At 38.7% G+C, this 12,764-nt stretch overlaps 3 protein-coding genes across 5 annotated transcripts; 1 reads left to right on the top strand and 2 right to left on the bottom strand.

Moving 5' to 3' along the window:
• Positions 1 to 79: 79 nt before the first annotated feature.
• Positions 80 to 2,203, bottom strand: LOC126626070 (uncharacterized). 2 transcript variants are annotated; one of them, XR_007624567.1, is made up of 5 exons: positions 1,634 to 2,203; positions 1,392 to 1,529; positions 1,055 to 1,171; positions 479 to 614; positions 80 to 381 (listed from the first exon to the last, which is right to left on the bottom strand). XR_007624567.1 is itself a non-coding variant. In XM_050295264.1 (4 exons), the coding sequence occupies exons 1-4, from the start codon at positions 2,123 to 2,125 to the stop codon at positions 567 to 569; spliced, it is 795 nt and encodes a 264-aa protein (XP_050151221.1). In that variant the 5' UTR covers positions 2,126 to 2,203; the 3' UTR covers positions 388 to 566. The 2 variants fall into 2 exon arrangements, 1 of the variants encoding a protein (XP_050151221.1); XM_050295264.1 differs by lacking the exon at positions 80 to 381 and having other exon boundaries at positions 388 to 614.
• A 1,763-nt stretch (positions 2,204 to 3,966) lies between these two features.
• LOC126626066 (germin-like protein subfamily 1 member 13) lies at positions 3,967 to 5,211 on the bottom strand. The gene is made up of 2 exons (XM_050295259.1): positions 4,954 to 5,211; positions 3,967 to 4,678 (listed from the first exon to the last, which is right to left on the bottom strand). The coding sequence occupies exons 1-2, from the start codon at positions 5,078 to 5,080 to the stop codon at positions 4,125 to 4,127; spliced, it is 681 nt and encodes a 226-aa protein (XP_050151216.1). The 5' UTR covers positions 5,081 to 5,211; the 3' UTR covers positions 3,967 to 4,124.
• Positions 5,212 to 9,782: 4,571 nt separating this feature from the next.
• On the top strand, positions 9,783 to 12,323 carry LOC126626065 (uncharacterized). Of its 2 annotated transcripts, none has more exons than XM_050295258.1 (2): positions 9,783 to 11,551; positions 11,908 to 12,323. In XM_050295258.1, exon 1 carries the CDS (start codon positions 9,996 to 9,998, stop codon positions 10,668 to 10,670), a length of 675 nt encoding a protein of 224 aa, XP_050151215.1. In that variant the 5' UTR covers positions 9,783 to 9,995; the 3' UTR covers positions 10,671 to 11,551; positions 11,908 to 12,323. The 2 variants fall into 2 exon arrangements, with proteins under 2 accessions (XP_050151215.1, XP_050151214.1); XM_050295257.1 differs by having other exon boundaries at positions 9,783 to 11,732.
• The last annotated feature ends 441 nt before the right edge of the window (positions 12,324 to 12,764 follow it).

The raw sequence follows: 12,764 nt of genomic DNA, 5'->3' as shown, positions 1-12,764 counted from the left end.
TAAACAATCGGATATGAGGAGACTATAACGAGTAGATTGGAAGATTACTAAAATGAACACTACACTCTGTTCCTGATCCTTGGTATAACAAATGTCTTACGTAGATTACGACTATTAAATAGGTACATCAGAAAGTTGTGAGATCCCTACTCGTCCGAGGATATAGTGCTAGTTTAGGCTCATGAAAAAAAACTTACAGATTTCACGAATATGTATATATACAATACCCTGAGGCTGTTGCAATTGATTTAAAGAGAAAAGTGCTTGTCCTATAACTTACCATTTCTCCAGTATACGTAATCATCTTCTTCTTTCTTTTTACCGCCATTCTTAATACATCAGGGTCAAAATTGGCTGGACACTTGTCTTGAGTTCTAGAAACTGGGATTGGGGAAAAAGAAATCATGTTTGAGATGTTCTGCTAAGTATAGTACAGTCAAGTGAAATAATGTTCTGAAAACCATCAAAGGAGACCCACCTGGACGCAAGCAGAACAAACATTATGACTTATCATCAAACTTGAGTAATTGATCGATTTACATATGACTCCAGGAACATTGCAGCTCTTAAGGCAGATTTACGGCAGTGAGTTTCTCAAGGTTTGCTATCCTAGCCTGCATCAGTGGCACAGGTGATGAGAAAAGAATGATATCAATAAATGGGAAAAGAATTCAACAACCATCATTTGTAAACAAAAATCCAATTGCATTAGCTCTGGATCAAGTTCAACTCAGACTACAAAAGACAAACTCGAGGTTCAGATTGCAGTGTTCAACCCAAAACCAAATTGTACATTTAACCGACCTAGCAATGGAAGGCAGAAATCAAATCTAAGAGCAGTGAAATTTCACGTACATATATATGTTCCGTGCCATTTTCCAAGCCATCTTCAAGTTAAAGTAATAAATTTTTGTGTGTATTTACATCTTACATTACATTCAGGACAGGAGTAGACAAAGTCTCCAGAACGCATCAAATATTGCACATTGGACGGATTACATGGATAATCATATGTAAGGATATAGTCACAAAGTCAGTCATAAAAATTGACTACCTTGAAAGATTTGGAACGTCGAAGAGAAGGATCCATCTGTAAAGCTGTCGAATATGATCTCTGCGCCGAATTAAATTTGTTCATGGCCAAGAATGCATCACCTTGGCAAATATAAGCCTGAACAAAGTACAAACTATGATCAACTTTATGAAATTAAAATGTATTGTAACCACTGCCTACCCAGAGAGGCAGAGGCAGCAGGGAGAAATGCTGGATGCTAATAACATATATATATATATATATATATAGACACACACACACGCGCACACGTGGTAATTAACTAAGCAATGGAATAATTTATTAGTTAACGAATCAAATAATGAGACCAAGCATGCACCTCAGGATAGAGAGGATGCAAAGCCAAAGCTTGAGCGGCATCTTCAAGAGCCCCGGAACAATTGCCGGATGCTAATCTTGCAAGGGACCTCTCTTTATACATAATATGAACACCCCCAATTGGTCCTAATTCTATAGCCTGCATGCAGCAATATGCTAATTGTGTTTAATTAAATTGAGTCACTTGTTAATATTTTCTTTTAAATATATAACTGAGAATAGTGAGAGCTAGCTAGAGAGTACCTGTGAGAGGAAGAGCTCAGCCTGAGAGAAATTGTTCTTGTCAACTACTTCACTTCGCGCCTTGTTTCTCAACGCCAGCGCTTCCAAACTCTTGTTAACAATAGCGTCCCAATTCGAACCACCACCACCACCATCACCTTCTCTTCCCCGTGGCAGAACTAGTGCCACGAGGACCTCGGCCGCTCGAGCGGTGGTGCCGCAGTGAGCGACCAAAGTGGCGGCGGGAAGGGCCACGAGGTTGGGGCCTGCCCCACAGCGGCCCAAGCAGCCGGAGGATTTGACGGAGACGTTAGGAGGGGCGAGATCGGTGAGGGTCTCAAGGATTTGCATCGATCCTTGTCTGCGGCAAGTGCGGTTGGTGCACACCCTAATTTCCTGGACGTCCCCTGCCGACTGACAATCTTTGACCACGATGCGGCGTCCCACATGCCTGGAATAAGATCTAGAGGAGGCGGAGACAGTAGCTCCAGGTAGAGGCAACACCACATCCATTTCTCTACCTCGAGAGTGTCGAGATAGATGACAGTTAATTTCCTACTTTAATCCGCTTAGAGCAAATCCACCTCTAAAGACTTTGCGCCAGCGTCCAGCGCATTTATCTACCCAAATAAATAGTAATAGACCTCAATGAACAGTAATAGGCCAAAACATCTCCATCCTTAACAAACAAAATAATCTGATGAATTTTATTAAAATATTATTATTTTTTATTATAAAATAATAAAAATAATAATTTATATATACAAAAAGAAGAAGTCAGGACCTCTTCTCTCTCAATCTATCACACTTCTCTCTCTGGTTTCTCAAATCCCTCTCGCGTCTGTCGTCCTTCTCTCTATCTCTCTCTCTCTCTCTCTCTCTCTCTCTCTTTTCCAGCTCACTCCGGCGGTTCATAATTCCGACGTTGAAGCGGCGTGGGAGATCGTAGATGTAGACCTTGAGAGGCGGGGAGGTGGTGGCGCAGAGGGACCGGACAACCGAAGGCGGCGATGAGGGGAGGAGCGGGAGGAAGTAGGATCGGATGTCAACGGTGCCGATGAAGATTGATGTCGGGCAACGGGTCACCAGCATGATTTCGCCGGCGCCATTCCCAAAAAACGCACGCTAATAGCCCAGTCCCTGGCTCTGTCAATTCTAGGCTGGTCCGGAGACCAGCTTGGGTTGGGTGCCAGGCAATTGAACGGGCTGGAGCGAATTGACTGAGTCCGGCCCCTTTTTTTGACTGGATGCCGGCCTAATGGTGTTCCGGTGGACTTGCTCTTAACAAATACTTCTGTTATTCCAACAGCTTGACTTACAAATTACAATATTTTTTTTAACAAAAACTAATAAAAATGATTTGAAAATTTTGAGTTTTAATGATAAGGACAAAATAAATAGTAGAGTGAATAGTACCAGTTTGACTTTTTAGTATAAAAATGTGGTTTTTCGTTAAAATTAACAGTACCGCGGGCTTTTCGTTAAAACTCCCAATCTATATGCGCTTAAAAATGTATTTTTTTACAAATTATGAGCTATAAGTCGTAAATTTTTAATTTAAAGGACCAATCAGAGGCCTACTTTTGTATCATTTTCGTCGTGCGACAAGCATTTTAATAAATTGTGTTGGGCGATCAGTGATTTTCTAGAACTTGGATAACCCTTTTGCTCATCGACAGTATTTAATTATTTTATTTTCGGTCCACTAAACATTAAAAATCTATAATAAAAAAAATACTTTTATATATTACTCATTAAATGCTCCAACAATTCCAGATGGGCTTATAGCTTCTATAATATTTAAAATTTGTAATTTTTACGAAAATTATGAGCTATAAGTCACTATTTCTATTAGTATTTTCTAATTCAAAACAACAATTGTAAGCCTACTTACGTGTCATTCCATTGATAGGTAAGTTTCTTAATAACTCAGGTAGAGCATTTAATGATTTTCTGGAACCCGCTAAACAATATGATGGATTTTGTGACCTCATCATAAATGGAGAGAAAATTGGCAAACAATTACGGTGATTGTATCCACACACATAAACATGAAATTTGAGGGGTTCATTGTAATTAGGCTACCTCCATTTTGATCAAGTATTTGTATTTGTTGATACCTGACACTTTGTTCTTCATTTTATGGTGAAATCATGAAGACCACACAAACCCACCAAAATTGCTTTGTCCTCTTTGTATGGTTGCACTGACCAACACAGCATAACACACAAAACATTAAAACCCAGCCACATCTACATGACAAGTAATTGCTTTTTTCGATTGTTCAAACTAAAAGTAAGAGCTCGACCTAAAAAAAAAAAAAAAAAAAACCTTCCAAGTAAGAGATTTCGGGATAAGTAACATACATCACTGTTGTATTAATATTATACTGGTACATCATTACATAAGCAAAATCAAACCATGATCTTCTTATTTACTTAATATTATATTTCATATAATTTGTGTAGTTGTTTTAATATTAGATTTCATATAATTTGTGTAGTCGTTTTGATTAATGGTTGTTGTACCAAAACTGTTTCTGAAGATAATCAACCTCCTTCTCGTCCACCTGGAATGCCTTGGCCAAAACATCAGGGTTGATGGGAGGGTTGGATCCGAAGACTGCATTCGCAATGGTGATCACTCCCGGGTTCTGGCTGCTGAGACCCGCGATGGCCAAAGCGTTGGTTTTTCCGACATTGAGTTGGAAGTGAATGAGACCAACTGGGAACACAAACACATCTCCCTTGTACAACACTTTGGTGAACAGCCGATTGCCGTCGCCATTGGATGTGACGAATCCGACGTAGAGTGAGCCTTCCAAGACGATGAGTATCTCCGTGGCACGAGGGTGAGTGTGAGGAGGATTGAGGCCATTTGGTGCAAAGTCTACGCGAGCAAAGGATATGCCGAGAGTGTTGAGTCCGGGTATATCGTCTACGTTTGCCGCCGTAACAATTGAACCAATCGGATTCGATGTGTTTCCGGGGTTCCGGAGCTTGTCAGAGAAGAAATCGTTTGCTGACGCAAGTTTTGGGTTCTTGCAGAACTTCCCGTTCACAAACACTGTTCGCAATTAAACAGACAAACAAATTAATCTTTTTTTATGTACTTACGTGTTGTACATGCATGGATGATGATGAGCCATCAGCCATGTAACATCATCCTTGCACAATCATATAGGGTGGTTTAGGCCTTGCTATTTCCTACGTACTCTATATATTTACTGAAAGGAATTTTACTTGACAAAAAAATAAAACATATGATTAATTATACAACAGAAGAGTAATCTTAATTAATGATATTGTATTTACGTAATTAAAACGTATAATTATACGTACCAGCAGGATCGGTGTTATTAATTGCTACACAAAAGTCCTGAAGAGGACTTGGATCAGAGGCAGAGGCAAGGAGGGTGGCGAATGCTAATAGGGCAATAGCAGTTACAGGGAAATGAACTCCTTTCATCGCTAGCTAAAGTTTATAGGGGAATATCCTATAGATTAGCAAGGACTTGGAACTTGTACTTTGATAAATACCGTGTAACTAAAGTAGTATTAGATGATCAGTTGCTTTGAGATGGATGAAAATTATGTATGGGGACACTTCTGTATTTATAGATTAGCAAGAGACACTGATGATGAACTGGTCTTGGATTTTCCCTCTCGATAATCGAAGCAGGTAAAGACTTGGATTTATTTTTAGAAGCAGGTAAAGACTTGGTTGTAACTACTAATTAATTGAACTGGTCTTGGATTAAAATTCAATATTAATATGTACCAATTCTTTTGGCAATAAGCCACTAACCGTATTGCAATTTTGTATGTGGTCGATTACCCTAATAGTTAGTGATACATTACATTCGGGTTCAAATCTTCCGTTCTCTCAGTGTTGTTTAATTTTATTTAAAAAAAAAATTTTAAAACTGTATTGCATTTTTTGTTCATTGGGAATTTTATTGAAAATGTTGTTAAAAATACATGCATATATAGCCTATAGGTGTTAATTAAATCGATCTCAATTAAGATAGCCAGAAGTTAAAATTACAATATGAATAAAAAGGACGACCAACCATGCGTTAAAATAGAATTTTCAAAAGTTTAATTTGACTGAGTCCCACTTTTTGTTGTTTCAATGAATAAATAAAGGGATACTTTGGATGCAGTTTCTAATTCTTAACATTCTTTGACTAAAACCTTAATGGTATTCAAAGTTTGATCAAAGTCTCTTGACTTTGTACACCTCATTATATTACAATTAATATTTATATTTTTATAGTTTTGACATTAATTGTTTGATATTTTATGAGATTTATAATCCTATGAATTTAAAATTCCTCATTATAATACTATTAGAAATGGTTACAATAAAAAAATTCAAACATTTTGATTGAATAAATGGATAAAAACTATGTAAAAATAAGAAATAATAAATGGCAAAAGAATATATCCATAGTGTTAAAAAAAGGGTACATTTTACAAAAAAATTGGTACATTTCACATATAACAAAGTGGTACATTAATAAAGAAGAATGGGTACATTATAAATAAATTAGGGTACATATAAAAGATTAAAAAATTATGAGTACAAATGAATTTAAAAAAAATATAGGCTCTAAAAGAAATTAATACATGGGTACAAAATAAAACTAAAAAGAAAATACTACAAATTTAAAAAAATGTTGCATATTAAAAGTGGGTACAAACTAAAAATATAAATATATGATACAATGTTTATGCATAAAACATAAATATACCACATGTAATTTTTCTATCATTGATTAAATATACAATGTCACGTGATGGTGTACACATGGGTACAAACACAAATAAAACTTTAAAAAATATGGGCACAAAAAGAAACTAATATATGGGTACAAATTAAAAATGAAAAGAAAATTGGTACAAATTAAAAATAGGTACAAACTAAAAATAAAAATATATGATAAAAAATTTAGCTATAAATATAAATATACTAATTTTAACATTTTTAACACTAAAGGAATATATTTAAAAATAAAAATATTTTATTATTCAAATAATTAATGATGTTATTAATACCCAAGGACCTTGATAAAAAATTGAAAATGAATAGGATTTTAATCAATAGAGTAGCAAAAAGAAGAATGTGAACCTAATTTCTCCCTAAATAAAATATATAATCTTGCTTGAAAAAAGAATAAGTGAAGAATATCAGGCTAAAGGTACCTTTAGTAAAGGTCTGTGAGGTATATACATATTTATATAATGAGGAAGGTGGAGAGGAAATGAGTTAATTTGTACCAAAAAGATGGGAGTTGCTAAAGAGAGAAAATGTCATCCAAGAACGTAAGCAATATTAAAATATGTACAGGCAGCCAAGCCAGTGATATTATATTACAATCAATTGAAGTATTCCAAAGCGTAATGCTCTCTTAGTGGATAACAAATATGAATTGGCACTCGTTCTCCGACAGTAATTTTATTTTTATTTCTATTATATATATATAAATTATATGGAGAAATTATTTCTAGGTCTTAATAAATGGCCCAACTGCTTCTATGGAGCTTATAAAACTTTCCTTAACGCATATATCAAAATATTTGGAAATTCAAAATTTTCATTTCACGATGTTGATGCACAAAATCAGCGAAGACTTTGGTACAACAGAAAGTGTCAGGTTTTGTGACCTTCGCTTGGTTGCTTGGTTGCTTCAGTCACTAGTGAGGATAAGTACATAAATGAATAGAGACAGAGAAGCAAACACAGGATGTACGTGGTTCACCCAGATTGGCTACGTCCACGGAGTAGAGGAGTTCTTATTAGTAGTGAAGGGCTTACACAAGTACAAAGGATCAAGCTCTCAATTTAGTGAGTTCTTGTGAATGATTTAACACAAAATGGCATTAGGCAATATTGTGGGGGAATGACCCCTATTTATAGAAAAACTTGTAGCTTTGTCACATTGACATGTGTCATGTTATGATTGGTTCTTGATGTTGACACGTGCTGCGCTCTGATTGGCTTCTAATCTTGACACGTGTCGAGTAGTGATTGGCCTCCTGGTCGGAGGGGAACTCTTCTGGGTCCTTGACAGTATAGCGTTGGCCGGTGCTCGGTAGTTTCGGGATTGGTCAAGTATGGTACAAACAGTGCTCCCCTAAGTTCCCGAGTGAGGGAAACTCCTCGGTTGGGGACTTGCAAGATCCAATCCCTTGAGTAATCACGAAACTTCTAAGTACCGAAGTGTGGTCTGATCTTCATCTGCCCTTCTCTGGAAGTACCTTTCCTCCATCCGGGAATGGTGTATTTAGCTGATGTTCACGCACAAAGTAATGTATCAATTTCACTTGAAGCTTAGTTGTAGTTTCGGGCTTAGTCAAGTGTGATACAAACCCTATAGTAGGAGTCCCCCAAGTCGCCGAGCTAGGAGATCTGCCGAAAGAGGTGACAGACAAGGTAAGCAGTCAAACTTCCAAGTAAGCAACCCAGGATCAGAGGTTTGACTTCGGCTTCCGGTTGATTGTTCTCATTCTCCTTGTCTCTCATTCAACTGCCAGGATAAGGAGAAGCAAATGGATAAGAGATGATATGAGATACTTTTGCTTTTGAAGAAGTAACTTTCCACAGGCTTATTCTTGAACTGTGTTGGAGGGTTTTCTGGTGCCCTTCAGAGTATAAGGCCGACTCAAAAATTTGAGGGTCAAAACAAGTCCATCAAATCTAGAGTACGTTCGACCTTGATGATATGGGATACTTTTGCTATTGACGGAATAATGAATGTGGTATGGAAAGGTGTCGTGCTGTAGTGATCTGTTTCAGCTCACCGTTGAACCTTCTGCTTCAATCTTTTGCATGGCAGAAGTGGTGTGCAACCTTTGCATTTAAATGGTCCTTCAGAACATTCCTTCATAGTGACTCATCCACGCTTGGCAGCTTCAGTGTAAAGAGCCAATATCTGATCAACTGTCATGAGGTATTTGCCGGTGGAATTCGTGACCTTGACAACAGTTGAGGATGAGTACTCGAGAGCAATGCTAAGTAAGCAACCAGGCAAAGGCTCCAGGCAGTCAGTTCCAAATTGGAGGTTTGATTTCAGGTTCCGACTGACTGCTCTCTTTCTCCTTGTCCTGCAGGTGTGGACAAGGACAAAGACAAAGACAGGGAGAAAGCATGATATGGGATACTCTTGCTTTCGATCCTGATGATATGAGATACTTTTGTTCTTGGTGTGGCTTATTTGCTGAGGTATTATCGGGGGGAAATAAAGCTGAGTATTTCGAGAGGTTATGTTGAGGGTGCCTTTTCGAATGCGAGAAAGGGTTGAGCATTTTTGCAGGTTTGCCTGTCCGTTGAGGAGGGAGGTCAATGTATATAGGGATTTCCCAATAACAAGTAGTAATGCTATTCCTTTACCCTTCTTGGTCACAGCAATGTAGTGGGAGCTGCCAGCTTCACGTGTTTTAATTTTGTCAGAGCACTTTGAAAAAGTGGTATGTGGTATCTGGAAAGCTGATGTTACGTGTGAAGATTACAGACAAGCTTTATCTAAGGAAATCTGGCTCTCGAAGTTCTGAGAGTTGTGCCTCTTCGGTTTTCGAACAAGCAATCTCGTCGAGGATCTGACTCTCGAGATTCGGAAAGCGGTGCTACTCCGGTTTTTGAGAAAGTAATTATGTTGGGAGTCTTTTCTCGAATGTGAGTAAAGGTTGGACGTTCTTGCCAACCTGTCTTGCCGCAAAACACGGAGGTCGACACACATAGGGACTTTCCAGTTGTCAAGCAGTGGTGCTGTTCCTTTGCTGTTCCTTTACCCTTATGGGTAATAGTAGGGTAGCTGGAACTTCGAAATTCTTGTGCCTAAACTTTGTCAGAGATCTTTGACAAAGTTATATGTGGTACCCGAGGAGTTGATGGTGCATATGGCGAGCGGTGATTGATCAGTAAGATTCACGTGCTTTCTACTTCACCAGAAATCTTCGACAGAGTGCCCGTAATTTCCGCAAAGCTGATTGTGCATGTGACAGGTGCTGACGAGGCTGAAAAAGCAGGTGCTTCTTCGATTTCTGAGATCGGCCCTCGTGGTCTCTGAGCAGCCCAGCTTTTGAGAAAGCAAACGCCTCTTCGATTTCTGAGATCGGCCCTCGTGGTCTCTGAGCAGTCCAGCTTTTGAGAAAGCAAACGCCTCTTCGATTTCTGAGATCGGCCCTCGTGGTCTCTGAGCAGTCCAGCTTTTGAGAAAGCAAACGCCTCTTCGATTTCTGAAGCTCCGTCGAGTGCAGATTTTTATAGAGGCTGGCATTAAGTTCCACAGCACACTTGAATCTCTACCAGTAGAAGCTCATTTCTTGCACTTCTAAGATCTTGATTTGTGTGACCTCTTCCCTCTTCAACACATTTGAAAATGTCTGGACCCTCCGACCGTCGTTTTGACTTGAACCTTGGAGAAGAGACAGCCACGCCTTCTCCAGACAACATATGGCGCCCATCCTTCATATCCCCTACTGGTCCTCTTACCGTTGGGGATTCTGTGATGAAGAATGATATGACCGCTGCAGTGGTGGCCAGGAACCTTCTCACTCCCAAAGATAACAGACTACTTTCCAAACGGTCTGATGAGTTGGTTGTTAAGGACTCTTTGGCTCTTAGTGTTCAGTGTGCAGGTTCTGTGTCTAATATGGCCCAACGCCTATTTGCTAGAACCCGCCAAGTTGAATCATTGGCTGCTGAAGTGATGAGTCTCAAACAGGAGATTAGAGGGCTCAAGCATGAGAATAAGCAGTTGCACCGGCTCGCCCATGACTATGCTACAAACATGAAGAGGAAGCTTGACCAGATGAAGGAATCTGATGGTAAGGTTTTACTTGATCATCAGCGGTTTGTGGGTTTGTTCCAAAGGCATTTATTGCCTTCGTCCTCTGGGGCTGTACCTGGTAATGAAGCTTCAAATGATGAACCTCCAATGCCTCATCCTTCTGGGGTTTTGTCAAGTACTGAGGCTCCGGATAACCACCCTCCGGTGCTTTCTCTTTCTGGGGCTCTACCGACTGCTGAGACTTCCCCTAAGCAACCTTTGTGAAGGCTCCCTTTTGTTTGTTTATTTTGACTCATGTATATGTACATATTTGTGGCTTATCAAAAATATTAATAAATAAGCTTTGCTTCATTTCAACATATTGTGTTAAATACACCAAAGCCTTCTTCATAAAGTTCTTTGAATTTTTGCTTTTGTTGAAACCTGTATTGTTGAAGCTTTGTGAGTGAAGCATGTAGTTTGAGGTAGTGTTCCCTTAATTTCCCGAGTGAGGAAAACTTCTCGGTTGGAGACTTGAAAAATCCAAGTCACTGAGTGGTTGTGAGACTGCCGAGTATCAAGGTACAGTAGCATATGGTAGGAGTCCCCCAAGTCTTCAGGCGAAGAGAGTTGCCGAATGAGGTGTCTCGCGTGTTACTAATTTGTCAAAGTAACGAATTCTTGTTTCGATGTCACACATTCGTATATGCTTTATCTAAAAATATTTCCAACTTTTGTGTGTTTGATGCTGCATGCTATTGACTAGACAAGATCAAGTGCAATTAGTAGCTTTTCTCTCTTTTTCATCTTTTCTTTGGTGGAATTGCTTTTCGTTTCCACTAATCAGCCTGAGTGGATGCAAGATAACACCATTCTCTATAGCTCAGATTGCAAAGTCGTCTTCATGAAAGTTTTTCCTTATCTTGTGAACTACAACATATCCAAATTTGAGATCCATCGGAGTAGTACAACTTCAGAAATTCAAGTATGATGAGTAACTGTTCATCAATGTTCTGTTAATCCGTCAGACTTGTTGTGAGCTTCGAAACTCCATTTTCTCTTGTTCAGATCAACATACTTTCTTCATCAAAGTTGTTCCTTAACTTGTGAACTACAACATATCCAAATTTGAGGTCCCTCGGAGCAGTATAACTCCAGAAATCCAGGTATGATGAGTGACTGGTTATTATTTTTCTGTCAACCCGTCAGATTTGTTGTGAGCTTCGAAACTCCATTTTCTCTTGTTCAGATCGGTATGCTTTCTTCATTGAAGTTGTTCCTCAGCTCGTGAAATACAACATATCCAAATTTGAGATCCCTCGGAGCAGTATAACTCCAGAAATCCAGGTATGATGAATGACTGGTTATTATTTTTCTGTCAACCCGTCAGATTTGTTGTGAGCTTCGAAACTCCATTTTCTATTGTTCAGATTGGCATGCTTTCTTCATTGAAGTTGTTCCTCATCGACTCTTTCATAACATATCAAAAATGCAGGATGAACTAACGGTTAAATATTTCCAGATCTTCGAAACATCACAACAGCTTCGAAATCTGCAAGAAGCCGACTATCATGTTTGGAGCTTCAACACTTTAATTTCCGTCGCTCAAACAGAAACGATTCCTTCTTGAAAGTTGTTCATCTGCTCAAGAACTAGAGGGTGTCCAAAATTCAGCTCCATTGGAGAAAAGCAGCAGCTACAAAAATTTGATAGAGGAAAGGAGGCGAAGCTTTGTTGGATTTCTAGGCTGGGGAAGATTCCAGTTTTTGTAGCAACTTCAGTACTGGTGAATTGCTTGTATTTTTGTCCATAACTAAATTTTGGACTTTGAATTATTATTTGATCTATTATAATATGTTTGGGAACATATATAAGTGAATAAATAAGAAGGAAGATTTTGGGCCCTTGTGGGTGTAAAACAAAAAATGTTTATGTTTACCCAAGTGTTTTTGTACAAGTTCAAGGGCATCTTGGGTTTTGTGAACAAAATTTGTTTATTTGGAGCAAGGTTTTGTGTTGAAGCTTTGTAGGTGAAGCTTTGGTGTTGAAGCTTTGTAGATGAAGCTTTCGAGGTGAAGCTTTGATGGTGAAGCTTTGTAGATGAAGCTTTCTAGGTGAAGCTTTGATGGTGAAGCTTTGTAGATGAAGCTTTGTAGATGAAGCTTTCGAGGTGAAGCTTTGATGGTGAAGCTTTGTAGATGAAAGTATGTAGAGGGAGCTTTCTAGGTGAAGATTTTTTAGGTGAAGCTTTGTAGGTGAAGCTTTTTTAAGTGAAGCTTTTCGGGTGAAGTTTTTTTTTTTTTGGGTGAAGCTTTGTGGGTGAAGCTTTTTGGGTGAAGCTTTTTAGGTGAAGCTTTATGGGTGAAGCTTTGGAGGTGA

The sequence above is a fragment of the Malus sylvestris genome, chromosome 6, assembly GCF_916048215.2.
Source record: "Malus sylvestris chromosome 6, drMalSylv7.2, whole genome shotgun sequence".
Classification (NCBI taxonomy): domain Eukaryota; kingdom Viridiplantae; phylum Streptophyta; class Magnoliopsida; order Rosales; family Rosaceae; genus Malus; species Malus sylvestris.
Note: the sequence above shows the minus strand (reverse complement) of the source record. Positions and strands in the feature narration are given on the sequence as shown.